At 36.9% G+C, this 27,430-nt stretch overlaps 3 protein-coding genes across 12 annotated transcripts in view; 2 read left to right on the forward strand and 1 right to left on the reverse strand.

Moving 5' to 3' along the window:
- Nucleotides 1–3,362: 3,362 nt before the first annotated feature.
- Nucleotides 3,363–25,919, reverse strand: LOC105671884 (venom serine protease 34-like). 2 transcript variants are annotated; one of them, XM_067353107.1, is made up of 8 exons: nucleotides 25,692–25,910; nucleotides 7,420–7,631; nucleotides 7,001–7,219; nucleotides 6,718–6,916; nucleotides 6,225–6,425; nucleotides 5,935–6,086; nucleotides 5,701–5,857; nucleotides 3,363–5,631 (listed from the first exon to the last, which is right to left on the reverse strand). In XM_067353107.1, exons 1-8 carry the CDS (start codon nucleotides 25,720–25,722, stop codon nucleotides 5,606–5,608), a joined length of 1,197 nt encoding a protein of 398 aa, XP_067209208.1. In that variant the 5' UTR covers nucleotides 25,723–25,910; the 3' UTR covers nucleotides 3,363–5,605. The 2 variants fall into 2 exon arrangements, with proteins under 2 accessions (XP_067209208.1, XP_067209207.1); XM_067353106.1 differs by having other exon boundaries at nucleotides 5,935–6,425; nucleotides 25,692–25,919.
- Nucleotides 6,406–11,604, forward strand: LOC105671883 (Centrosomal protein 89kDa). Of its 3 annotated transcripts, none has more exons than XM_012366395.2 (7): nucleotides 6,406–6,533; nucleotides 9,101–9,158; nucleotides 9,248–9,500; nucleotides 9,588–10,189; nucleotides 10,250–10,737; nucleotides 10,805–11,057; nucleotides 11,119–11,604. In XM_012366395.2, exons 2-7 carry the CDS (start codon nucleotides 9,114–9,116, stop codon nucleotides 11,386–11,388), a joined length of 1,911 nt encoding a protein of 636 aa, XP_012221818.2. In that variant the 5' UTR covers nucleotides 6,406–6,533; nucleotides 9,101–9,113; the 3' UTR covers nucleotides 11,389–11,604. The 3 variants fall into 3 exon arrangements, with proteins under 3 accessions (XP_012221818.2, XP_067209203.1, XP_012221821.2); XM_067353102.1 differs by lacking the exon at nucleotides 6,406–6,533 and adding an exon at nucleotides 8,607–9,021; XM_012366398.2 differs by lacking the exon at nucleotides 6,406–6,533 and having other exon boundaries at nucleotides 8,608–9,158; nucleotides 9,276–9,500.
- shot (dystonin-like protein short stop) overlaps nucleotides 13,702–27,430 on the forward strand; it is a 98,987-nt gene continuing 85,258 nt past the window's right edge. For 3 of the 7 annotated variants that reach the window (XM_067353069.1, XM_067353071.1, XM_067353079.1), the window contains exons 1-2: nucleotides 13,702–14,604; nucleotides 18,880–19,216. In XM_067353069.1, coding sequence (XP_067209170.1) covers nucleotides 19,114–19,216 — 103 coding nt within the window. In that variant the 5' untranslated portion in view covers nucleotides 13,702–14,604; nucleotides 18,880–19,113. Of the gene's footprint in view, nucleotides 14,904–18,879; nucleotides 19,217–27,430 lie in introns of all 7 variants that reach the window. The other 4 variants (XM_067353070.1, XM_067353091.1, XM_067353089.1 and 1 more) reach the window with 4 other exon arrangements.

Raw genomic sequence — 27,430 nt, forward strand, 5'->3', positions numbered from 1 at the left:
AGTTATCTTCTCACTATTTTATCGCAATATTAACAGTGCTTCACGCCGTCGTGTAAAAATACTGAGATCGGTCCTTCCCGCGAGCAGCAACCGACGACAATCCGCTCTCGCTAGTATTATGTGTACTCTTCTCGGCGAACAAAAGGAAATAGTCTTTATATCTGAGTCTCGGCTGTCCTTCTTCGATTCGTGTGTGTTTCGATGATACTTCTTATTGACTGTTTGCGGACGCATACGCGCGACCGCGTAGGAACGGCTTGCGGGGCGGAGAGAGTGCGAGGGTATGCAAAAGGATACGTCAAAGATGAGTCAGGATTTATTTCGCGAGACGGAGAGGGGTTTTGAGGGTTGACCCAATAAAAATCGAGCGCCGGGTTACGCGACGTTACGAAGGAATCCGCGACCTCCGGTCACGTGAGCTGTTAAAGGATATCGACGCGCAGAGGATACGCGGAGTTAGCACGCGCCACCTGACATTGATGGAAGAAGCGAGGGGTTTGCACCTTGCGTTACGTTTGGAAGCAATCGTAGCGTGAAGAACGGAGTGGGAACAGGCGAATGAAAGTACGCTTGTCGTTAATAGCTACCGTCGGGACGAAATATCGATCGATCCTCCGCGCGGAAGCGAGATATCTAAATGAGGGGGAGAGAGACAGAGCGGAGGAGAAAGAGAGAGACGAAAAGTCGGAAAGCAGAACAAAATGAGAGAAACAAGGACGAGAGGAGGAGATTTAATTTCTGGCTTCTCGGAGCAGCTGATGATGTGATTATTTGCAATCTGAAATAGCTCGATTTGCGCGGAAGGATTATTCTCGTCAGCCTTTGATTGAGTGCCTCTTCGGTTTCAGCCAAAATCAACGTTGGCAATCTTTCTAACTCATGTGGTCGAACTGCTTTTAAGTCGCTGCCGTGTAATTGGAAATCGGTACGATTGGAAATCACGAGTCCAGCATCATAGTTGGTCTCCCTCGGCTCGACTCTGCGCGCGAGGAAGACGTGATCGTCGACGTTAACGTTGCGCTTTTCGTCGTCGTCGTCGTCGTCCTCGTCGTTGTCTCGGATTCGCCACGGCACAGAGAGTCGATCGAAATAATCACAATCTCAGCGAAAGCTTGTTACTTAAACTCGATAGTCTTCGGACGTGTCGGACCGACGTTGCAGCGGACGCACATCTGTCGTTGCAGAACGAAATCTCCGGAGGATTTGGTACCCATGTGTACCACTTCTCCGCCCCCGAGTCTCGCCTCCGTTGCTCCGCGTTCTTCGTTGTTCTATGTTATCGTCAGCAGAAAGGCGAGTAGCGCGGACACCGCGAGCCCGCGTCGAATTTCGCAGTGTCGGTGGCACGGTGAATATGCGTCTTGTTCGAACGTCGATATCGGACTGAGCTGCCGCTGGTGCGCGACGATGTGCGCGAGGGAACGTACCTACGGAACGAGAACCTCTGGAGCGACATCGACGTCTGTTCAGCCCGACGAAGGTTTGTTCTACCGGTGGTTCGCTTCCCCGATTGGCCGAGGTAAATTGTGCACGTACGCGCAAACGCGCCGGCCGGCCGACGGTTTTAAAAGGGTGGAGAGCCGGGTGGCGGCGAAACGAGCGTTGTTATCTTGTTACATCGCCGAGCGGAAAGATAACGCGAAAAAGGGGTGGGAAAAATTCGAGACGCGTAATCCGAGATTAGCGAGACGAAAATTAACAAACCATTCTTTAATAAAAAAGTATTAAATTGATCGGTTACTATCAATCCTTGATAGCTCGCAAATCCCGCCTGATAATCTTGTCTTATCGTAAACTTTTAACAAGTGTCGTCGGAAAAAAAAATTGCGAACGCAATGTAAATTTAGAGATTAATTCAATATCCGTCGGCTTGCGTCACAACGTGTTTGATCGAAAGATTTCGCTAGCTATGCGTACACATTCTCATTGACCTTTTAATATAAATTCAAAATATTTCTCTCTATTGTTTACATTTCTGACACAGTTGATCTGGACTTTGTCGGTCTTGACTCGGAGTGACGTGGGTAGTTCAAACTGACAAACTGGCGTCATCGATCGCATTGTTGTTTCGCGAGGGGTAGAGATCTGCTCGGCGGTTGTGCCGCTTCCCACGCCGTTCCCGTCGCAACCGCTTCGATCGAGAGATTTCTCAGCATCCTTGTAACAGCTTAGATAGCAGATCTTATCCCTCATCCGTGCCACTCCACTATCCACTCGAGGGGAAGAAGCAATTTTCGCTGGGATGATTATTTAGCAAAGATCCTTAAGTACTAAGGTCTAACTAAGATCCTCAAATATTTTAGTTAGAGGCAGCGTCAAGTCAGAACGAACGAAATAAATCCAATAGATTTTCCATCTATTTCCAAACCAACATTCTCTGAGCTGTATAAACTCGTCCTTTTATCCTTCTTTCGTCTCAGAAAAATACATTACTTTTTCCATCTTATTTTTCTTTTAAATTCTCGGTATGACGTCATTGTTCAAAGTGGGTGGCGATCACCCCGTGACGTCATTCGGAGCTATAGCTATTGTCTCTAGAAGACGTCGTAACATTTCGCGGGATCCGCCTGAACTCTCTATGTACATGTACATGTACGTACGAACATATACATATATACGAAGAGCGGGGTCAGTCAGTAGCTTCGCCGTGTTACGTAACTATTCACATAACCTTTTGACCGTGTTCTCGAGTTTTTCACTCTTCACCGCTCATATATCATTGTTTACCTGATTTGCATCGAATAGCATTCATGGATGTATTCATAATTGTATTGGATGCACAGCAGAAGCGACCCTCGTGACGTTTTATTGAATTGGGTTTATACATTGACCTCTTATCTCATGGGACGTCTATCACTAAAATCGCTTTCAGCAAACAATAGCGACCATTAACTTAATTCTTTGTCTAACTATTTCAGGAAATACACCAGAAATCCGCTGATATATCCCTTCTCTGTAAAGTCAATTTTATCGGCGGAAACCCAATATCTTTTATGCCAAAATATCTGTGCTGATTGTGACAAATTACGTCGCCGAAATGTCGTCAGCAGTACTTGCATAATATCGCGTAAATCTTAGAAGCAATTTTATGAATACAAAACTTTTGACAAATCTTTAGCCATTGTACCAAGAAAAAATATATTAACAAATATATCTTTGTCGAATTAATCAATTATATATTCAATCTATTTCAATAATTCTATAAAAATGATACATATTTTATAGGTAAAAATGTAACACGCATATCAGTAAGCCATTCAATCATGCTATCTTCTATGGTATGAAGATACCAAACTACTATTGACAACTTACTGATGTGGCTGTATATTTCATTTTTAGCAACCTTTTTTATAGATTTATTGAAGTAAATTTAATAAATCAAATACTGCGCGATCACATTTTTTAAATGCACTATTTATTTTCAGAGCTTTAATAAAATTGGATACGAGAAACTTCTTAACAATTCAAAATCGAAAAACAAAATACGTGCTTGCGTCATAGAATATTTTACAATAGTTTATGTTTGCATAATTTGTCTGAACTATTATTATTGGTAATTATATCATAAGCAGTAATTATATCGTAAGCATAAACTTAGACTATATTTTTATCTTGTCACAAAAGATTCGAAAAAAACATAGTAAAAAAATATTATTCAGTTCGGAACAGTATTATACAATACGTAGCGATATGTGCATGCAATGGATAATGTATGTCCTTGCTATACAATACGCTGCACTAAATACAATGAATACTAATACTAATGCGATGAAGTCGCTCCGAATGACGCACAGGATGCACGTGATTTTTTTCTTTTTTTCACTGCAATCTGAAGCAATAGCGAATGTGTCCATAGTAAGCCATGGTATGATAATCCATAGTGAATAGATCGTCTTTTGTCGTATTTTACACGTAATATATGTGCCTACGCTTCTCATGCTTTTACTGCCTAACATCGCACATAGAAGTGGTCGTACGAGTCTATCGTCTCGCTTTTATAATGCTCATTCAACTTCTTTCTACACGTCGCTCTAAAGAATTTTTATACTATTATTCCGAATGTCCCTTGGGAACGCGGATTATGCGAACCCCAAACCGGTAACAAGACTATTCGTCGGAGTTTTCACGACGAAATATTCCTATTCGGATATATAACACTGACCATTTATTTTTTATATAATAATTTTATATATTTAAAAATTTTTTTATGAAAAATAAATTATTATTTGTTGCGAAAATATTTTATGGATACATCAAATGAAATTAATAAAACATTCTAGTTTTGAATGAATATATTTTCTACTTTGTCCATAATTTTTCTCGTGCAAATTTATTATATAAAATATTTAATTCTTTTTTAATAAGAAAAATTTATTTTCTCGTGAACTTTTCACATTACGGAGTTCCGTCGCGATGGGAATAATGCCTATTTATGTATTATTGCGTACTGGGTCAACAACTGTGTCAAGGATGTATAACCGCGATGCACATTGAAGAAATCAATTTGTTTAATAAACCGCAGATAAAACTATTATGACTATGGGAGATGCGATCATAAAATATTTATACGATAATATTCGATACAATACAGAATAGTATCGAATGATAGCTTATACTTTTTTAGTACACGAAAAATATAAATATTATTAATTCTGATGTACAAATAATTACAACAAAACACCAATCTAAATAAGCCGGTTTTAACAACGATAAAAATCGACTCATGGTTTCGCGTTTATCATATCAGTTATCAAATTATGTTTTATTCGTATTATATATTTTATTTCTGTGCTCTCTCACAGTAAGAGCAATGATGTAAATCTTCATACGTGCCATGGTAAGCTAATGTGGTACTACATTGGTCGGTGTAAGTGGACGCTTACCATAGGTTCCCTCCCATAGACGTCACATCCTCATTCAGGAACTTAATAATGAGACATTGTTTACGAGCTGTCAATGTTGATCCTTCCACCATAGAAATCGCTATTAAGGACAATTTAAGTTCTCTTAAGCGTGTACAAACAACTCTAGCGAGGTAATTGAACCATCATGCGATTTACTTTCTACAATTTTCTCCAATAAATCAACGGATTCAGTCATCGCAAAACACCATGTATATATTAGCATACAAATCGTACATGTGATATGCTGTAATTGAAATATATTGCTATAAATATCTGTTCAAAGTTCATATGCACAAATTATATAAAAATATTGCATACTCTGCATGATTCTTTTTTAATATTCAAAGATTCGATTGAATTTATTTGACATTTATTAAGGACGTAAAATTTCACTGCAGGATTATTGCAGCAGTTTAATTAATGCTCCGAATATTGTCGTAAATAAAATTGTCGTTGAATATAAATCAAGAATGTATTACTTTATAAATAAAAATATGTTTTATAAACAAATATCGTATGAATGAGCTTGACTGTGTTAACTCACAAAATTTTGAAATTACATGGAATGAAATGATTATATAAATAATGATCTAAATATATCACACATAGATAATAAATAATTAATAAATAATATTAGACATTGCAATAATGTCTAATAAATTAAATAATTATTTGTTGTAATTATTGTGTGCTGCGTTTTCTTACTCGGCCATGCAGTAATAAGTATCTGCAATAAAAACGTTATATAATGTTCAACTAATGTACATACGCTGCATTGTATATTTTATGTACCTACTTGATGTAACTTCCAAAATCCAATCGACATAACTACCGACGCGTGTGTTGATTGCTGGCTCATTATTCCCGCAAGCAATACCGTAACTAATAATGCCCACGAGGACCTCTCGTTTTGTCGTAGGATTTTGCCAAAGAACAGGACCACCGCTGTCGAACTATAGTAGAAATTATTTATTGCATTATTTTTGTTTTTTTTTGGTAATAATTTTATAGAATTTGCAATTAGCGTTACCTGACAGGCGTCTTTTCCCTCTCCATAAGTGCATAATTGACTGTACAATAAACCTGGATAATATCTGTGACATTCTCGGTATGTAATTACGCTCACCATCACTTTTTGCAAAGTGCTTGATTTCATTCCTCCGAATTCTGTCGTTCCCCAACCTATTTCGATCAAATTGTACCGAAATTTATCATTTGTGTAGTTTATATGAAATAACGAATATTTATTTTTTTTTTTTAAGGAACATATTGAACAATTTAAATATACTAGTATAACAATTGCTAAAGAAATATATTTACCCAGTAAATCAACGTAATTTCCTGCGAAGGAATCGAATCGATGTTGGAACGGAAGACAAGCTGGTCCAACTTCTTCGCTAAAGTTTATTATCGAATTGACTGTTACTACAGCTATATCATTTTCTAGGGTTGCGGGATTGTAAAGAGGATGTATATCAAATCTGGATGCAACATACAAGCGAGCAGCACTCGTATCTGTATCTGGAATATATTAAGAAAATTTTAATTATTAATTAATGCAAGTGCCGAAGAAAAGCGTCGAATATTCTCTCCGATAAAGATTCTTCAGATATCCTAAAATCTATACAGGTATTTATATTATATTTTATATTTAGTACAGTTTAGTATTTTTAGTATTTTATCTGTATTTAATTTATTTGATGAATTAAATACAAATCAAATAATGATAAGGATTGTGTGATAAAGATAGTACAAAATTATAGTCTGTAAGGAAATCTTCAAGTTTTTTTAATCTAAAGAACTAAAAACAAACCGGTGGTAACATCGTGATCGCCCACTAGTACACCCACTCTGTTTGCATTTCTGTCAGTCACACAATGAGCGGCAGTTAGAACGTGTGTTTGCGAAATGATAGATGATCCGCAATATACTTCCCTTCGATTAGGATCGACAAGACCAGCCATCATAGAATATTCGTTCACACCAGTTTCCATACCTCCCACTATTTTTGTCTGTGATAAATAATTAAAATTATTTAGATAAAGTTTATAGAAATTTTCATGTAAATTTTTTATACTTAATTAGTTTGAGCATACCGGCTTTTTCCATCCACATCTGCAATCATCTTTCGCTATTTCTTCTTCTGCTTGTAATTCGCACAGAAATTGAACTCCTGATGACCAAAATGATGTCAATAATTCAATAGTCATGACTTTTCCCGTCGATATCACGCTAAATGTCTGATTGCCGCAATAAGAAAAAGCCACAGAATCATTTACATATACATTCAATCTGTCGTGAGCACAATTATTATTCTGCGAAAAATATTCTGGATATTAATGTGAAAAAATTCTGAAAGTTTTAAATAATTTACAATTTTAATAACAAATAATTTGTTACAATATCGCGCTATAATGTTTAAAAATTAGGAAATAGAATTATTTTTATCGTAAACATAAATTAACCATGACAAAAATATTTTCGGTAATATTTAAATATTTCACAAAAATCTTACCCATGGTATGTTAAAATCGTTGCACGTTAATTTCACTTGATAATCGCTTTCCACCACCCATTTGCAGGATTGTCGACCTTTGGAAATGTTAGGATAGTCGGGGCTGTATACGTAATAAATAGTACCAGGTTTTAAACGTTGGGAATAGTTGCAGTCGCGAGTGAACAAACCGTTTGACATTATGAAACATAACGACAGCACGTATATTCCAACTGAAAAAAGAAAATCATTACTGACATTCTATGAATTTCTATTAATTCTTTTATTTAATAATATTAAAAACTCATTATATTCAAGAATAAAATTTTTAATTATTGTTACATTCGATTCAATTACATTGATATCATATAAGAGTTTTGTGCATGTGAAACGCGTAATACGAATCTGTTAGTCAAGGCCGACTAAAACAGAATAGTGATCATTTCACTATTTATAAGTATAAGCCGAAATTATCTCGGAAATAATAATGATAATTAACGATTGGATGCAGCCAAGTATTACATAAGAGTACGAAAATTATTGCGACGCGTTCAACGCCGACATTATTACGCAACTAAATTATTTAGCATGTACGTCTCCCGCGAAAGTATGTAAAATCTTATTTTGCTATTTTCTTAATTTGATGGAAGTAAACAGATTTCAGACTATCTTTCAGCGGGCAATCGATCAAATCAAATTTGCTTCTAAATCATCATGTAATCAAATGGTTTAACTCAAAAATAGACAGTCGTTTCTGAAGAACCGCATTGCGGTTGCCATCATATATAGTAAGCCCAAACAAATGTATTAAGATTGGGACAATTTTTCAAGCCAATAGAAAAATCTGTCAATGTTTCAAATTAAAAAACTTTTATGAATTTTCTAAATAAAGATTTTAGATTTATTAAAAATAATTAACGTTTTTGACGCGGAGTGATAGTTGAAATTTTTCGCATTTTCGAAAATAAAGAAGCTTGCATTTGTATTTAATTATCATAACTTCTGTTAATATAAATTATTAATTATGATTAAGTGCTAGAATTAAAAAAATATATATAAAAATATATACAATATATAATATATTGTATTATTTCTTTTCAGAGAAATAGAAATCCGTAAAATATGCATCTGCGATCGCGCGGCTGTAAGATTTTACAGGTATAAATTGAACACAAGCAGTTAGAGCAATTTTATTATAAATGTCAATTCTTCCCGCCCCCGGTCTATGACACGCTTTCAAGCAAGCCCCACGTTGAATGAACTTGAATGAAATATGTATATGCGTGCATATGTGTGTCTCTACATAAACGGGCTTTCATTGATTCGCGCGGCGGTCGTTTTCATTAGTTGACCGAATGCCAAGTTGAGCGGGGTAGTCGTCGTAAAAATGGCATTATGCGCTATCTAGTTATGAACTGAAAAATATGACCAGTTTACCATCCACACACTCGACATTATCAACTTATGCTAACAGAACTTGCATCCTAGTGCCATCTGATTTCATTAACTTGCAGCTCGTTCTCACTGGTTGTCATGGTGGTCCAAGCATGGCTGTGTTCAAAACATAAACAAACCGTGAATTTTCTAAAGCTTTGTTAGAGTTGGCGCGATCTGAAGCATTAGGTGTTTGCTAATGATATAAAAATCGTACATGCAAATAAAAAATTTTAAAAATTTCTCTTAATTGGTGTTTGTGCTTTAGGAGCAGGACAGTAATGCCAAATCGCGATGGCAGTGTTGATAAATATGTCAAGGAAAAGGTAGGTTGCATATAAATGCTTTATCTTTTTTCTTGAAAAGATGCTTTAATAGTATTTATTTATTTCACATGATTTTATTGTAATTGCAGCATAGAAGCCGTAGGATTTCATTTGCAGAGAATGAACTAGTACCAGTGCACAAACCACTACACCGTCATAGACGGTTTCACAAAACAAGACGTCATTCAAGAAATGGTGAATTTGAAGAGTCGATGGATAATAAGGATAGTGTTGCATTGCCTAAGAAAAACGGCAAACATCACATTAAAAAAAAAATTGATAAATTAGTGGATGAAAATCAGAGATTAACAATGAAACTTGAGCATTCTGATGTAAATTCTGGTAAGTTCTCACAAACTACAATAGATAATATTCTTATCATGATACAAATAATATTTTACTAAAATTATTGACAAAATATTTTGTCAGAAACTATTGCGGAGCTAAAAGAGAAGGATTCCTTAATGTCAAGAATTAGCAGTAAATATCACAAACTGTTGAAAAGTCACAACAGTCTTCAACAGGAATGTGAGAAACTAAATGTTCTTCTGGAAGAACGTGAAATAGAATTTCAACAGTTGCATACACGTCACAAGGAATTTATGGAAGCCTTACAAAAAGTAGAGAAAACCAACTCCAATCTTGTAACATTTAACCAAAGGTTTAAAACTGAAAATGTTCAGTTGAATGAAGATGTATTATTACTTAAAAATGTAATATATCGACTAAATACAGAGTTGGAAAGATATCAAGATAAATTGAAAGAATCTGGACAAAATGTTCCATCTAAAAATATTAATGATATATTAGATTCTAAGAGTCTAGCAGATGATAAGGTATTAGAGTCATGGGGTTGTGTGAATACTCATGTGCTAGGCCCACTTTTAGATGCTTATCAGGAAAATTTGTTAGAAAAGCAGGAGCTTATAAACAAATACGAAGAAGACATCACAAATCTCAATACTAGATGTAAAGAAGTTATCGGAGAGAATGAATGCATGCAGAATGAAATTGAAAAGTTAAGATCAAAGGTATGTTAATTATTAAAAATTATCATGTACTTTACAATCTATTGTAGTAAAAGTTTCTAGTGTACCAGGTATGCGGACGAGATCAAGATGATGTCTGAGGACGCCGATTTGCTCAAGGAATTGAACGAGTGTCACACGAAACAAACTACGCACCAGAAACAAAAGATACACGAGATCCATTCGTTGTATGAGCAGAAAGTGGAAGCAATGTCATTTGACAATAACAGACTTCATGAAGAATATCTAGTGTCAAAAACTGAGCTAAGTAATCTTCAAGGAAAATACGATATTCTTCACAAAGAATATGAAAAGTTACAAAATGATAATACGAAAACAATGCCTATTGATGTTCATAATGCTGCTGTCGAAGAATGTAGAGAATTGTTTGAGAAACTAAAACGTCAATACGATTCTGAAAAAGAAAAAGTATCTACTCGCGTTAAAGAATTGGAAGAATCGCACTGTCAAAATAAAACACAATTGGATGTAATTACGATAGAAAGAAATCAATTGAAAGTGTCAAATAAAAACTTCGAAAAAAGTTTGAAGTAAGTATTAATTAATATATTCTAAATTTGGTTTATATATTATTAACATAAATTTTATTCATTTTAGGCGTATACAGCGAAAATTGGAGCATCTTCAAAAGTTTGCACATTCGATGCAAGTATCTCGTGAGTCTTTCAAAAAACAATTGAGGAAGACTACTGTCTATTGCGAAGAATTGTTCAACGAATATGAAAGAATAGTTACTGAGCGAGATAAGCTGATTAAACTTCTACACGAAACAGAAAATGAAAATGCAAGTATTCATTTTCTCGGAGATACTATTACTCAACGAGTAGGTCATTTAAAAGACCAATTAAAGGTAAGGATCAATAGATACTTCTTTATAATTAATTTAAATACATTCTTATTATTATTGCCAGATCGTGCACGAAGGTGCCAAACAACAATTAGCATTAGCGGAAAAAAATATGAAAGTGCAACAACTCGGAGTACACAAGATGAAAGATGAACATCATCGAGAATTGCAACGTCTCAAGCATTTCCTGAAGCAAAAAGATGAAACGATCGGACGATTGCAAAAAGAAATTAGTGCTGCTCGCGAAAACTTGGAACTTGTTTGGAAAGTCACCACTTCGGATAACAAAAAAGGTAAGGGAGTGCTGAAAAATGTGAAGATTCAGCACGTTTAATAAATCTTAGAAAATATTTATAATGTAAAGTGAATATGAAAATCCGTCCACTATAAGATGTACGATATAAAAATATTACTGCCAGTCAACACTAATCATCTTAAGAATATTTTATCGTCTGTGAAGAAAAGCTAGTCATAGTATATATTTAGCATAATTATTGTATAACATAATCTTTATAATCTATTACATATTATACATGACTTATAATAATTATATCTCTTTTTTCACATATTTATCGAAATCTATCACTAAGAGATTGATTATCGATTTGATGTTGCGCCACGAATTAAAAACGGCGTCGCTGTCATTCGATGATCATTGAGATAATGTATTCAACACGATAATGACATTCCGTATGTCAAATATACTCAAATGTGCGTTTGCTCATTGAAAGGAAACAACAGATTTATCGATAGTATCACTGCCTTTATTCAGTGATGACATCAACCGCGGCAAAAGGTTTTGAAGGTTGCCACTTGCGACAGAGTTAACGCCGGGGATACGACGTGAAAAATTGACGTCCCCACTTATAGAAGTGATCTCACATTCCATTACTATTAACATGCAAGACTTATAGATGTGCTCGCGATCGATTTATCGTACTTTGCATTTGTTATACAGTTTTTGCTAATTGCCAGACATTTTCTGAAAAAAAAAAACGTTTTATGCAGATAATCTATGGACATTGCCTCTTATGTTCTTACCGCGATAATATTGATGCTATCGAGAACATGACATCATGATATAATCTTGATTTATTTGTTTCAGCTTATCCTTTTAGCATCAAATTATTTTTGTAGAAATTATTTAGGTATATATGCAAATATATGTATATATTTCATAATGTTGGTACATTAGTAATATTAATGATATTTGCATATATTTTAATCTTTTCAGCATTTTCATGATTGATTATAGAATATAATTCGTTATTATCATTTTTCTAAAATATGAAAAAAAAAATAGTTAAAATAATAATCTAATTTAATTTTTGCGCCAAATTGTAGCTTTGTTACATTGCACTTTCTGTACTTCTTTTACTTCGTTCTTTTTCCCTCCCAATAAGATTTAATGTATATCCATTTCACTTATCCCTCACTCTTCATATAAAGTACAGAAAATGCATAAAAAATGAACAGATTTGATTAATGCGATTGGCTCCCCTGCTTTAACTATTTCGATATTTGCGATTTCTGCAGTGGCGCACTGCTAAATTCAAACTGCCATTCTAACGGAATGCAATTCTACGAAGTCGCAGAATCGCTTTCAGGTCGCTCCGTATTTTTTGCAATTATTATCGTCTAAAGGTGAGTCTTACGCATGAAAGATTATAACGAGTGTCTCGTCAACTCGGTCGTTCGATCATTCGTCGTAATGTATTACGTATCGTGCAATAACAATCACTATTATGTGAAAATATCGCTATTTCGGCATCGGGCTACTTCCGTGCGCCCGGCGTTCCGTGAGCACAGAATCCTCTTCGCATATCTACGATATTTTCTGCGCATCGAAAGGTAATCATCACTAGATTTATACATATTATCCTGTAATTATTTATATTGATGGTATCTTTTGACAAATATGTCTAACGGAAGAGATATTAACAGAGTTGTCATTTTTCAATTTTGCGGCGTTTTGCCCGCAATCGACGAGATGTTACGGCAGCCATATTTATAGCATGCAAAATTATTACTTTATTTTCGAAAATTGTCAGATTTATATTAAGATTAATTTTTATTAATCTCTGAAGTCAGGTTTTGTTTTTGAAAGTTTCAAGGAAGATTATTTATTACGAAAATTATTTTATAGGTACGTAATAACATTTCTAAGAAAAGATGAGATTTTGGTGTAAGCAGCACTGGCGAGATAAAATCAGAGATCGTTAATCTTTCATGGGAATTGGGTTGAGAAATTCGCCGTGCGCTAACGCTGTTTCGCCGAATATTACGGCTAGAGCAGGATTATCCAACTTGTGACATCATGCAAGCGAGCGAGCAAGAAATCGAACAAGAGAGAAACGCGAACGGGTGATCGCTCGCACACGCCTAGGTAAGGTTAACCGCTGCGCCGGTTACATCGCATGCCGGTTATACGCGACACGCATATTAATTCAAGGAACTAGTTCTTGCACAATGTATACGTGACAGTCGAATTTCAAATAATTCCACAAGGATACTGTAAAGGCGCTGAAAAATATCGAAGGTTTCGAACATGAGATATGAAATTCAAGTCATATAATCAATTCAGTCATATATAAATTTATAATCAAATGATAATTTTTTTGCAATCTTTATTCTTTTATTTAGAAAAAGAAACTACGAAATATTCATGCCGTGAGAGTAAATTTGAGAAAAGATGTTGCTAAGATTTCAGTTTAATTTGAATCATTACAATAATCTAGGGAAGTCTAATTGATTATAACTATAATAAGAATCGGGGTTATCTTAGGAGTTGTCGCGTGACACACTTGAATGATCTACAAAAGTTACAAGAGCGAATAGATGTTTATCTAGCGATACGAACAAGATTGTAAATTTTTGAAAGGATACATAATTGTGTGAGATAATTATTTATCTAAATATTTCTAGAATTCACTTTGTGTAAAGAGATTTTTATAATAATCTGTTCTCAAATATTTATTAAACATTCGATGGTAAATATTCGAGTTGAATAATGGCGGTACTATTCGGCCGCGCGGCGTCGCGAGTCATCCCTGTGCGCCATCGGTCGTTTCCGGCGCATTTCGTACGGCCTCGTGTAAAGCAAAATGTCGTCTGCTAGGCGCGTCGTCCGTAGTCTGTACAACCGGGTCGGGCATTCGTGACGCGAAAATCGTGGCGCGATAAGGTGATAATGCGCGGTGCGCGCGCTCCGCGCTCGCGACTAGACTGTGTCCGATAGTTTTCAGTGCCGTCGCGTGCGTTCAGCGCTCGGTTCCTTTATCGTGTGAACGTGAGCATCGCCGGACAATAAAGTGCGGAGCAAGCACCCGTCGCTTGCTGCCGGTGGAAACATCGATTTTTGCTTGTTTTCCGTCGCGAGTGGACAGATGATCAGTGACTAAGACCGCTCTCTTCGTCGTCCCGGCGTCCGTCGCGCCCCGCCGCGCACTTTGCAGGTTTCGCTTCACATTTCGGCCGGCATTGCGGATGATGCCACTGTGAGTTGGCGGTGCACCAGGAGGCGAGGACATCGACGGATTATTTTCACAGCGTAAGTTTCTTCCCCTCTCTTCCTGTTTCTCTCTCTCTCTCTTTCTCTCTCTCTCTCAGTCGCGCGTTCGTTCGCTCGTCCGCCCGCTCGCTCGCTTGTTCGTTCGTTCGTTCGTTTCACTTCCCCTCGTCGCCGCGAACGTCCGTTGTCGCGGCTCGCTTTTCATCTCTTTGCGTGTGGCACGCGTAAACTCTTGTCGTCGCGTGGCTCTTCATCGCCGCTTATAGTTAGCACACGCTCTAAGCGTCGCGGCGGAGGCGGTGTAGGAGGAGGCGCCGCTTTGCGCGAGAACGCCGGAAGTAAGTAGAATTCTCGTTACACTTTACAGGCGGCTAGGTTAGTCTTACCACGACATACGCGAAGTTGCTGGCGTACGTAGCGCTTTCCGAGACGTGAGGCGCTATACGCGTGTCCACGACGACGTGTTTGGGTTACGTCGCCGACGACGGTGACGACGTGCGCGACTGCGCTACCGTTGCGCCGTGCGACGGGTCGGAAACGAGAATTGAAACGCTCGGCGAATGTTTTACTCGATTTCTAAACTGCATTTCGTCAGTCGCGATCGATGCTTCTTTTAATCGCTGTGCGAAAGTCCGTATCGTTAGTGATATCGTAATCGTATGTTGCGTATGTTGGACAGCGAGTATATATAATTGCGAATATACGCGATATCTACAAGAGCGCGGAAGTGAACGAAAGGAATGAACGAAGTATTTTGAAAGTTGAAATATCGTGTTGTACGTTTAGGTTTTAATACGGTGATTAATTATTTATATTTCGTACTTTCACTCTGTACTAACTCGATTAGACGAAATTGATGTAAAATTGAAATAATTATGAACCATAAAATTAAATAGATATTTGAAATATAATTCAACGCAGGGAGATTTGATGCGTTGATGAAGTTGATTAATTCTACTCGCAAAATGTAGACGTTGGAAAGTTGGAATGTAGTGCGAGTTTTTTTATGCTTTGCTGGAAAAGATAGTGACTAAGCGCCAGGTACGTCAAGAGTTATCCAATTTGCGCAATCGGCGGACCTTGAATGGAAGCGTAACGATAATAAACGTAGCAATGATAAACGTGCAATTGAAAATAGATAGAACAGGCCGCGATATTCTTCGAAAGACGGCCTCGTCGGATTTTCGATTAATACGGATTAAAACGGATTGCATGGGTTTCGTGCTGTTTTCGGAATATCTCTAAAGTTTCAATCGATAGCAGTTTACAGTTTCGTGTTTCCGTCGACATTGTTTCGAAATTTACCGCAGTTCCTCTCCGATCTATATATATCACTCAAACCGAGTAGAATTTTCCGAAAAAAATTATTCGGAGATTAGCACAAGGCGCCCGTCGGCCGATCAATAAGTAGTGCATTTAATAATGTAGATAAATTTCCGAGGAAGTTATAAAACTACAGCTGTAGACACGTGTATCGAAGAAAATTCGTTCCGACGAATTCATGCAATTTTATTTGTTAAATGAGACGGAATATCCGGAGAAATTTTATGCTTATTCGGTGAAATGTTTCAGATAATTTGCAAAGAATATTAAAAACTAAGCTGTAAATTCATTAAAAATATTTGAATATATTTATCTACAATCTAAAAGCTCTATAAAACAGATATATTAGTACAATGACAAATAAAAAACATACTTATTTCTTACAACTTTACGAAAGTATAGTTTCGTTTGAAAGATCTTACAAAAATTTTTTTCTAATCGATTATAATTTTGATCTTCGATTTTAAATCGCAACTTTATATTTTATTTTTTGAAGTTAATAATAAAATAAGCATAAAAAATGTATCTACTTGTCGATTACCAAACGTGCTTGAAATTGCAAATAAACCAGTTTTTCTACTTCGGCTTATCGTGAAGTTCGAACTAAACCTGATATAATATATTATTCATTGTCAGTATGCAGATCGCGTTTAGCGCTAGAGATGAAAAGCATATTTGTTGCCAAAATACGCGGTAAGAATACGAAAGGTGAAATTTTAGCGAGATAGGAATACGAAGAATATGCGTATCGCAGATTAAATCTTTTATCTCATGCGTACCGCGGCTAAAACGATACGCGGCAGATGTGAGCTTTCGTCGACGACCGGTTATAACGTAGCACCCTCGTGAGAGTTCTTTAATGGTCGGTCGTAAAACCAGATCCCGACGTCGCTCCGTCTTCAAGTAAAACTATTGTAAACCGCGCGTGTTTTGACTCGTGCTTCGTTAAATTTGGCCGGGAATAATATTGTTGGATTATGAAAGAAACGAGAATACATTTTTGAACACAGTTCATTCTTCAAATTTTCCGTCATGCAATGCAGCTTATTTATTTTCAATTTGATAATAATTTGTATATTTGTGTAATTTGTATAATTTCATATATATTTAACTATGTATAATTTTGAAGAGATTCAGCGTGCGACATACTTCGACGCGCCTCATTGTGAACAGCCCACCCTAATTATGTCCGAGTCGGCATTATTTCGTGCAAATCGAAGCTGTTCGGAGCTCGTAAGTGGAACGGACATCCGCGCCGCGTCGTCGAAAGCGTTGTGAAGGAAGAAAAAAAAAACAAAACAAGAGCCCGAGGAGTTCGCCTTCGTGCGCGCTGCCTGTGTTCCGCTTCTTAATTACGTGTGTGCGGTTTCGTCGTGCACGTTGCCTCCTTCATTCATAGAGATTTTCTTGTAGGCGAATATATTCCTTAATGGCCGGTCTTGTTAATACCGCGTTTGATACAATTTAAACTCACGGGGGTTTTTGTTCCGCGGCAGTAATCGTGCGTTCGACATAAGAAGACTGCCTTCTCTTCTTTCCGATGGTTTACGATAATTCAACGGCACCTGCGTGAGCAGCGAATTCCGGAAACGCAATACGAGCTGCTTAGTAATATGAAAAAATTGCTCACGGTAGCTATGGTCACATTCGTGGACGTCGCGAGGGTCTCACGCAAAAGTCAACATACGGAGAACGTTGTCATAACGGTCGACCGAGGTAGCTGCGCGCAGAAAATATTCATATACGATCTTAATATTCTGACACGACAAGATAATGAATTAGATAGGGAGTGTATATCTCTTATGCGATCTTATGAAAGTGTTAAGGTTCGTGGTCTCCCGTTATAATTATATTAAATTATTATGTCAGAAGCAACAGACCGTGTCAAATTTTTTCTCGAACTATATGTCGAAGTAAATTAATTTCTTTTTGCATGTCATGTTCTCAATCATGTTCGATGGCATGGACGAAGGATATCGAAGACTGATTCGTCGATTAATAGCCGTCGATTTTCATTAAGTAGAAAATGTGGGATACGTGTTGACGGAATTATATGTATGTTTACTAACCAGGATAAAATTTATGTATAAAAAAGAATTTCCAGTACATTAATACTATCGAATGCGGAAAAAACTTATTTATGACTGCAGAAAGGAGAAATTTACATGATTATCATTTCTAGGGTCGTAATTTAGTATAATATAAAAAACAGGAATCTTAATGTAGCTTCATTTAAAATTTAGATAAGAACACTATGTTTAATTTAATAACATTATCAAAATTACAATACTCATCCGCACGTGGAACTGTTTTATAGTTAGCCAAGGTCATCAGTGTCGTGATACCAAGATAGCTCGTAATATTTTCATTTCGTCTCCTAGGCAGCTAGAGTTCTCGGAAACCGACGCGACGCCTCAGACACGCCATATATAGCGCAGAACGGCTTGAATAAACGCGTGTCATACACGACCTCCATAATTTGTGACCGCCACAACCCCCGTTAACGTTATTTTCACCCTCTAATGGAGGGTTAGAGCTCCACGCGATCTAATTGAGGCTAACGTAAGCGTCAGCGGCGACGGGAAATATTCCGCGCAGCGTTTCGAGTGAAAACGAATTACCTGCATAGATGTTGCTTCCCTTCTATTTTTCTAATTTATTGATTGCGCTTGAGAAACAACAACTGAACGGTTATTTTTCGAAAAACAAATTCGATACTGAATCTAGAAGTATATATTGCGGTTTCGAGAATCAATTGTTACACAATCTTTCTGTTTTCTAAACGCAATCGTTCTATCATGTTTCGTTGCGCAAGTTGAACGTGTAACAAAAACACGAGGTAAACAAACGCAGTCCGGCGAAATCGTTGTTTTACGCGCGTCCGATGGTTCGAAGCTCGTGTGTTTTATGCGGGCGCGAAGCGTGAAAGAGAGAGAGAAAGAAAGGCAGTGGGAAGAGAAGGATAAAAACATATGCATACGTTTTCCGCAGAAGACGCACGTGCGTATCAACGCACGTGTCGGATGGACAAGCAGTTCGGTGGTGCCGGCGTACGCGCAGTAGTGTAAACAATGTCGTCGAACGGCCGCGCGTTGTGTTGATGTAGCAGTAACAGCGGCGCGAAAGGACGTTGCCATCGCACGACGACGCGTTGTGCGAAGCGAGGAGAAGCGGCGCAGCTCTGGAGCATGGTGTAAGAGGCATACGGCCTGGGCTGCGGGGATCATGGAGTTCGAGCTGGACGGCAGCCTCAAGGAATGGGCGAAGGACAAGCCCTTGAGCATCCTACAACTCGATCCTGCTGACCGCGCCGTGCTGCGAATCGCTGGTGAGTACCGCAACGTCATATATTGATCGTTTGTACCTTAATTGCAATGCCTATAGCGGATGACTCGTGGGTATTCCATGATATCCAGGTGGTTCCGTATTCTAATGCTTCGCATGTCGCCGTCACGTCCGCGATGATACGACAGATATGACGAGAAAGGCGTGAAATTTGCATAGAAATGATTGGAAATCGCGATTTTGCATCAATCATTTGTATGTAAATTTTAGCAGACTCTTATAATTTGCATTTGTTCACGTATTCGGTTGTCTCTAAAATGACGGCTTGTGTTCTATCTAAATGACAATCCGTTAGAGATAATACAACTAACAATGTTATCAATATCTCTCTCTCTTCTTGGAACCAAAAGCGATTCCGTTATTTAATTGGTTCGGCTCGGAATGAAGATAAATTAAAAGATTGCCAGCATAAAAGCGGTAATTGCGATGCCTTAGCGTACTCTTCGAATCCCACAGAATACACACAGGCCGTAACTTGTAATTTGCCACTCAACTTGCGCCTTTCCACGAGTTTCGCGTATTCACGCATTCGCGGCGCAAATGCATAGTGAGTTTGCGAAATTCAGAGATGCCCGATGGCGCTGATTCATCTCTCGATGCGCTCGCGTTCTGGTCGCGTCGTGCCTTCGTAGGGTCAGAATGTTAACAACGTTGACACGCCCGCGTCGTGGCCGCACGCGGCTATTTTAGCCGGCGGTTATTTACTTTTCGCCGGTAAATATAGCGGCGCATTAGCAAGTGCACGGTCGCGCGCGATTCTCTTTCGGCATGGCAAAGCGTTGTTCGAACGCGAATCTTATACCGAGACAACAAAACGGACCACCGGCTTGGATCTGGTAAATCGTCGTAAACAGCCGCGCGTCCGGAGCGATTCACGTCGCGCTCGCATGGCTCATCCGGCCGGACGGATGTATTGTTGATGATTTGAAAACGTGAATAGAGAGCATCGATCGGCAAACCATTCAGCTTTGAAATAACAAACGAGTAATTGATTCGAAACAATCGCGATTATCATTATCTATCTAGATATTCTATATTTCTATGATTGTAGAAATTACGTTAATTATATATGTTAGGATTTAATCTAATTAATTAGATCAAAATTAATTTCTTCGTATGCCGCGACACGATGTCAAGTTTCGAAATATCAAATAATCAATTATTTTTATATAATGGTTTATTATGATTTATCTATATATATTCTACATTTTAAATTAAATTGATTATACATTAGGATTTGATTAAATTAATTAAGAATTGTAAAAAATTTTTTATTTTGCGGCACGACTTTCAGTTTCAAAATAATACATAATTAATTCTAAATAACTGGCAGTTATCATACTTATAATATTTTATAATGTCTATAATTGTTAAATTTTTATAATTGAAGAAATTAATTAGAGATTATGATAAACTTTGTACGTCACGGCACGTTTTTCTTATATTGTAGATAAAGTCATCTTTTGCCTCGAGATAATTCAATTAGCGCCTACTTTATATTCATCGTGCACTTTAGCGTAATCTGATACCGCGAAGATGTCGACGCCCGATCACTGGCCGTATCGTTCGTATGTAAATTTCTCTCCCACGAACCCTGCGATCTCTTCCTATATATAGATAACGTGTCTCGTAACTGTCAGTTAACGCTATCGTTCATTGAATCTTCGTCAGTTATTTACAGTCCAAGAGAGACGGATAGTTAGACAAGAAGTGCACTACTTTCTGAGTAGAGAAGTCCACTCGTATGACGTTGCTTATTGTGTCTTCTTCGTATTTCATATCTGATGTGACAAAATCAGACGCAAAATAATACACTATTGATTTAATATTATCAACACAATAAAATATCTTTTAATGTAATAACGCAATTGAAAACAATTAAGTTAATGGAAATTGAGTTTGATTATTTTGCCGGTGATTATTATTTCAGTTATTTATCTCGCTGTCACATTACTGTTTTGATTGACAAAAATTGCGTCGATCAACGGTGATGTTCGCCGCCGTAAACACGCGGTAATACGCGAGCGCTTTGTATGCCGATTTCAATTGTGCGGTTCATTTTCTGACGACTTTGCTCGTCCGCCGTCAGCACTATCCCGAAGATGATTAGGGTCACGTCAAAAATAATGGATAATGGATGAAGTTAATAGCTTGCTATTCTAGTAGAAGAACACGGTAGCCGGCGAGTGCAAAGGTTCTAGGCGGTAGCTTTAAAAAATAACATAATAATACGGTGCTCCCATTCGCCGACCACCTTGAGCTCCTAACGTGAGATTAAAGATCTTTAGAATAAACAAACAATCAAATATCTAATCGTTTTCTCAAGAACACGTAAGCGTCTCTCTAAATTTCTACACGATTGAAAGACAGAAAAAATTCTTCCTTTCACTTTTTTATTCGGTGACTCGTTCCTGACAAGAACATTATTTATTTTAGCAAACCTCAATAATAATAATAATAAAAATTCATGTTTGGAGTTGATTAAAGCTTTCACACGATGAAGTCCCTCGTCGATTCGACGACAATTTTATTTTTTTAAATCGTTATAAAGATCATCTGATGAGTCACTACTACCATTAAATTCTGTCACAATTGCGTGTCCGTGCTGTATAACATTGTGGCGGCTGACCTTCAACGAAGGGTGCCGACGGGAGCAGAAACTCGAGATTGTTCTGTAAATATCGAGTTGCACGTCAAAGATCGTCTTACTGCGATAATTTTTTTTAAGTGACATCTTTTCTCCAGTGCTTCCCATCACCGAGTTATGCACGTTTCGACTCCTCTGATTATTATCTGTCTCTGACGCGCATGATGCCGCGTAGGTGTCAATCATGCTCATTATTCCAGTAGCCCGGACGTACAAAAATAGATATTTTGCCGGCAATGAATGGCCGAGAGTAGAATAAGAATAAGCAAAAATTTGCGTAACGAGTATGTAGCTCTTTTTTGCAAGCTTCTCTTACAACGTATACGTATACGTGTGTATGTTGATTTCTTATCGCAAATCTTTGCAAGATATTTTGTTTCGATTTACACGTTAAATTTCTTATTGTGCGTATAATTCATTCGCGGAGCACACGTGTAATATTAGTTATCAGACGTAAGATGTATTAAGATTCCGTATCACATATGCGGATCTATTCGTTACGTATTAATGATCCGTGGCAATGTAAATTTGTTATGCGCTATTAGTCAGAAGGTGGTCAGCGTGTGTGTTTCGCAGTAGCACGTTTCGTACGCAGTCGTCTATTTGTGCGGCGATGATGCGATGTGGAACTACCTGTCATTGTTGCGTAATTGAACGTGTCTAGTTCAAGCCAACTAGTCGGTGCCTTGTGTCATCTATCAATTTCTTCTCAACCGTAAAATGCTCCTCAATCACATACCATTGCCGTAACAAAGTTTATTATACCGAATTTTGACTTGAAAAAATTTTAATAATTTTTTTTCACGGAAGACATTAATAAATTTAACGTTAAATCGAACACGGAATAAAATTTTAATATTATTTAAAATATTAGTTATATTTTGGAATTGTTTTTCAATTATTATTATGGCAAAATAACAAAATTAAAACGCTTTGCACGAAACTTGTCCAAATATTTTTGGTCGTGATCGAATATCTTGTATAAATTTCATAATACTGGTATAATATCTCTGAGGGATGCTAGGGCTTCTCGTGGATTAAATCCTCAAGCTGTTGACAGAAGCGCTGTTTTTGTCTACTGGTTGGTCTGGTTGGATCTTTGTGCCTCCTGGCCGTAGGAAGTAGGGACAGGTTAGGTCAATTCACATTGAGCCACGACCGTGGAGGCGGCAACAGGTGCTCGGGTCACGGTTCGATGCCCGGCTATACGGCATCAGCCGCCTCTTCGTTCGTCTCTCTACCTGAAGTCCACGGTTAGCGATGCTAACGTTTGCGTCCTCCACTTTTATAATTATTGCCGGCTGGACGACTTTCGCCGTGAGAGTACATAAAAGCTATTTTATGATTAGATTCATGTAACGCGATACAACAATGGTTGCTTGAAAAAAACGCTTTAACAACTTTATTGTTTATTATATAATACAACAGATTCGATTAAAATGTAATTAAAATTTTACAGGTTTGCTTTAATTTTGTTTTAATTATTTTATAATTTTTAATTAAGTTTATTTTTGTGTTAGTTATTTTAAGTATTTGCTATATTAAAAACTTTTTAATTCTGAATTTAATAAGAAAAATAAGTAAAATGTTAATTTAAAATAATAAGATTGATGAAAGTCGTCCAAATTTCTCAAATAATCAAATATTTAGTATATATTTTAAAATACTGATATAATAGTGTCAGGATGCTAGGCATTCTTATGGATTAAACGTGTTAAAGAATTCGCAAGAACGTGTCCAGTCCAAGTCAACTAGTCGGTGCCTTGTGTCATCTATCAATGTCTTCTCAACCGTAAATTGCTCAATCACATACCATTGCCGTAATAAAGTTTATTATACCGAATTTTGTCTTGAAAAAATTTTAATAATCTTTTTTCGCGGAAGACATTAATAAATTTAACGTTAAATCAAACACGGAATAAAATTTTAAGAAGAAGAATTGCAAGAAAAAATCAACTCTTGCTTCTACTTTTGCTTCAAATATCTTCAGACAAAATCACAGAATAATGTGTATAAACGTACATGGTTGTTTATACGCACAGAAGTTTCTTGTGGTGTTTCCACTGGTACGTATAGACTAAACGTGCGAGAAACGTGCGAGACATTTGTGCCCATTCATCAGCCGGTACGTGTTTAACGTTCGAGTACAAAGACTTAATGTAAATTTAACCCGTGGAGAATGATCATCCCCCCCTCCTCCCCCGAGTCGCGCAGCTCCTCACATTAACTCTGCAATTCGCACGGGAGGTCTAAAGACCGCACCACGATGTCCGTGCACTTTCCTATTTCATTTTTCAATAACGACAACAAGAGTCACGCATTATGGTTAACACCTACTAACTGTCGCATAAATTACAGCATTATGTTAGAATATTTTACAACGTGTCACGTAATTTCGTCTTGTAAACTCTACGCACGTGAATGAAGCAATATAAATAATGACTTCAACGCGAATTAGACTTATTGTATATCAGAGCAATTTCTTATAGTAATAATTTTTGATTTCAGATCTTTTTATATTAATAATAATTTAAATTTCTCAAATGTTATCAACAAATTTTTAATTTTAGGAAATTTAACACGTTGTGTTTAAAATTAATTTAAAATACTTAAAATATTTTAGCAGATTATTAATGATTCAAAATTTTGAAACATATCTGAAGTATTTGTTTGTATGATGTAAATGATACTTTAGAGTACCGTTGGTTCCAGTTATATGCGGCTAATATCTGCCCTACGGTATCGGTTGCTATGTAAATACCATGTATCCATCATGTATATCTGATACTACCGGGGTGCTCATCATAGTTTATTGATACATACGTAGCATATATTATAATAATTTTAATATATTACCAGTAATCTAAAAGGTCTTTCTCACCGTTTTCTGCTAAACTTTTATTAAAGGAGATTTATCTTGAAATGATGATCTTGCATTTGAGAAATTTAATATTATTGAACTTTTTCTAAATTATTTTTATGTACGGAAAATAATCTTTGGTTCTCTTTCGCTTTGATATGCGAGCGTGAAAATATAATACGACTAGCATCAGACTGCACCGAACTAGCAAAAAGTTTCGCTCGGAATACCGTTATAAAGAGGCTAGGGGTCAAAACAGTTAGGTCGATTAATAAACGTGAGATTTTATGTTCGATTGTCGATCCTCCATTGAGATCACAGATGAAGAAATCGTAATGTAAATGGTACATTGTGTTTTATTTATATTATAATTTATGTAATTTATTATGGAATGACTCTGCTTTACCGTCAAAAGATATATAAATACCACGAGATCATCGCATCTATCTCATCGATATCATAACTGTTTATCTTAGTATTATTATCATATAGTGACTGTTGGTATTTTTAACCCTTTCAGTCAAAGAAAATTATTTTTTCCCCTTTGAGGAAAATTATGTTAAAATTACTGTTATATGGCTCGAGAAAAAGTAAAGGGTGCAAATTTAAGATATCAAATTCTCCTGACATTGCCAATCGTCTCTTATCTCCCTATCTCTCTATCTTGAATTTCAAGATTTGCTTTACTCATGATATATGATAAGTACGTGCAAAAATGATGTGTCGTTGTTGAAGGCGTAATGTTGATGATTTGCACGAATGCATTCTATGATATGCACGTCTGTCTTATTTTTATGACGGACAATTATGCACGTTGCATTCTGTGATTTAATTCGCGATATAAGCGCGATTAATTTAGAAATGTCATAAACAAAATTGATATAGAATTACATCGTGGCTATATTAATTTCTGCACGTAACATATGCTTGCTCAATCCACTGAAAACTTACCTTGTAAAACACTTTCGAACTTTTCTCGCATTCTTTATCTAATCACTAATCACTACTTTCGTAATAGATATTCAGATATTTGTGCACAATTTACGTTTTGGTTGCTTTTAATACTTCGATAAGTCTTAAACTCACTCTTTAATAAATTCTGTTAATAGTGAATTTAAGTTTTGATAAACAATCGACCTTCAAAATCAGCGTCGAACGCAAGACTGATTTTATACGCGTTGCTGCGTACTTATATATTTGGAGTTATCTTATTCTCCATCGTTTTACAGTTAGGAATCCCAGTTAACGTTGCTGCCAGCAACTTAAAACACGAGTAAATTGAAAAAAAAGCTCGATACCATAAGCGGGAACATTAAACAGCTGACGACAAACCTGAAGACACGCGAGCTTATTGATGCAACGTCTGCATCTACTTCTTTAAACGCTGAGTGCAATTCGATTTAATTGGCGATCTCCGAGTGTCTACATCTGCGAGCTATAATTAAATAACGGGTTATTATTAAGCAAAAGATGCGATAAATTTTTTAAAATAAGTTTGATATATTTTTTTACATTTTTATATTTATAAAAAAGGGAAAAAATTATCAAAAAAGAATAAAATTTTTTTTCAACTAAGTACTTACATTAAATAAAAAACCGCAGATTTCTGATAGCAATTTGCTTGATTTATGGTCATATCGCTATTATCGTTATTACGTATTCTATAGGGAGCGGGCAAAAGTATCAATAGCTCATTAAATTTAACCCTAGGCACACGCACACTGCCGAGGGTTACGTGACTGCGAGAAATAACGCGTGACCCCGCCGGGAAAATGACCGGACTTTTCTCTCTTTCTCCCTTTCATCGCAGTTCGCCTAAATGCGCATAGAACAGTCTGGATGTGTTTTTGGGTGGAGTGCATGAAAGATGACCGGCGCTCTCTAAATAGTAGTGATAGCTCCACGTGTGTGTCTCCCACTTGATCGCGAGTGCTTCTCCGGATCGAACTCTAGAGCATCATTAAGGTGCCGAATAATCGGGCGTGAATGCTTCACTGATGACGCTGTTTACGATACAAATACGATTGCTCTTCTGACGAATATCCGTTCGAGGAAGCGTGATTACACGCTCGAATGTGTGTGTGTGTGTGTGTGTGTGTGTGTGTGTGTGTGTGTTGTGTGCATAGCTTCTTGTACATTTTCTTGCGCGACATAAAATTGCACATAACGTCACCCGTTCACGCTTCTAAAAATATCTGAGGAAATGAATAAGCGATAAATCAAATTATTCATTATATTTTAAACTATGTAAGATTCTCTGAACTTTTTTATTCGGAATTAATTAACATTTTTTAAACAGTGAAAGAGAAGGTAATAAGAACTGGAAGTGCGGTTGTCAAAACTTTTGTGCATTAATTTATAATAGTTGATCATTTATTTCCATCTTTATTATAGTTTATTTTTAAAAAACCACCCTTTACAGTATTAAAATTTGCTTTACGATAACCCGAGATATCTTACTCAGCGCCTCGCTGCAATCGCTCTCTCAATCGGACCAAAATAATACCTGGCTGAAGAAAGAACGCGTGAACGTACGAACGACTTCCGTAAACTCGTGTGTACCCCTGTCGGTCCGTGACCTGCCTTACTAGCTCCTTCGGAGTGCAGCTATTCTCCTCGGCGTCGGTGCATTCCTCACTCTCCCTTACTCTGACCGCCCCTTCCATTTTCCTGGCCTCGCACTTCCCCTC

This window comes from Linepithema humile, chromosome 4 (assembly GCF_040581485.1).
Source record: "Linepithema humile isolate Giens D197 chromosome 4, Lhum_UNIL_v1.0, whole genome shotgun sequence".
Taxonomy (NCBI): domain Eukaryota; kingdom Metazoa; phylum Arthropoda; class Insecta; order Hymenoptera; family Formicidae; genus Linepithema; species Linepithema humile.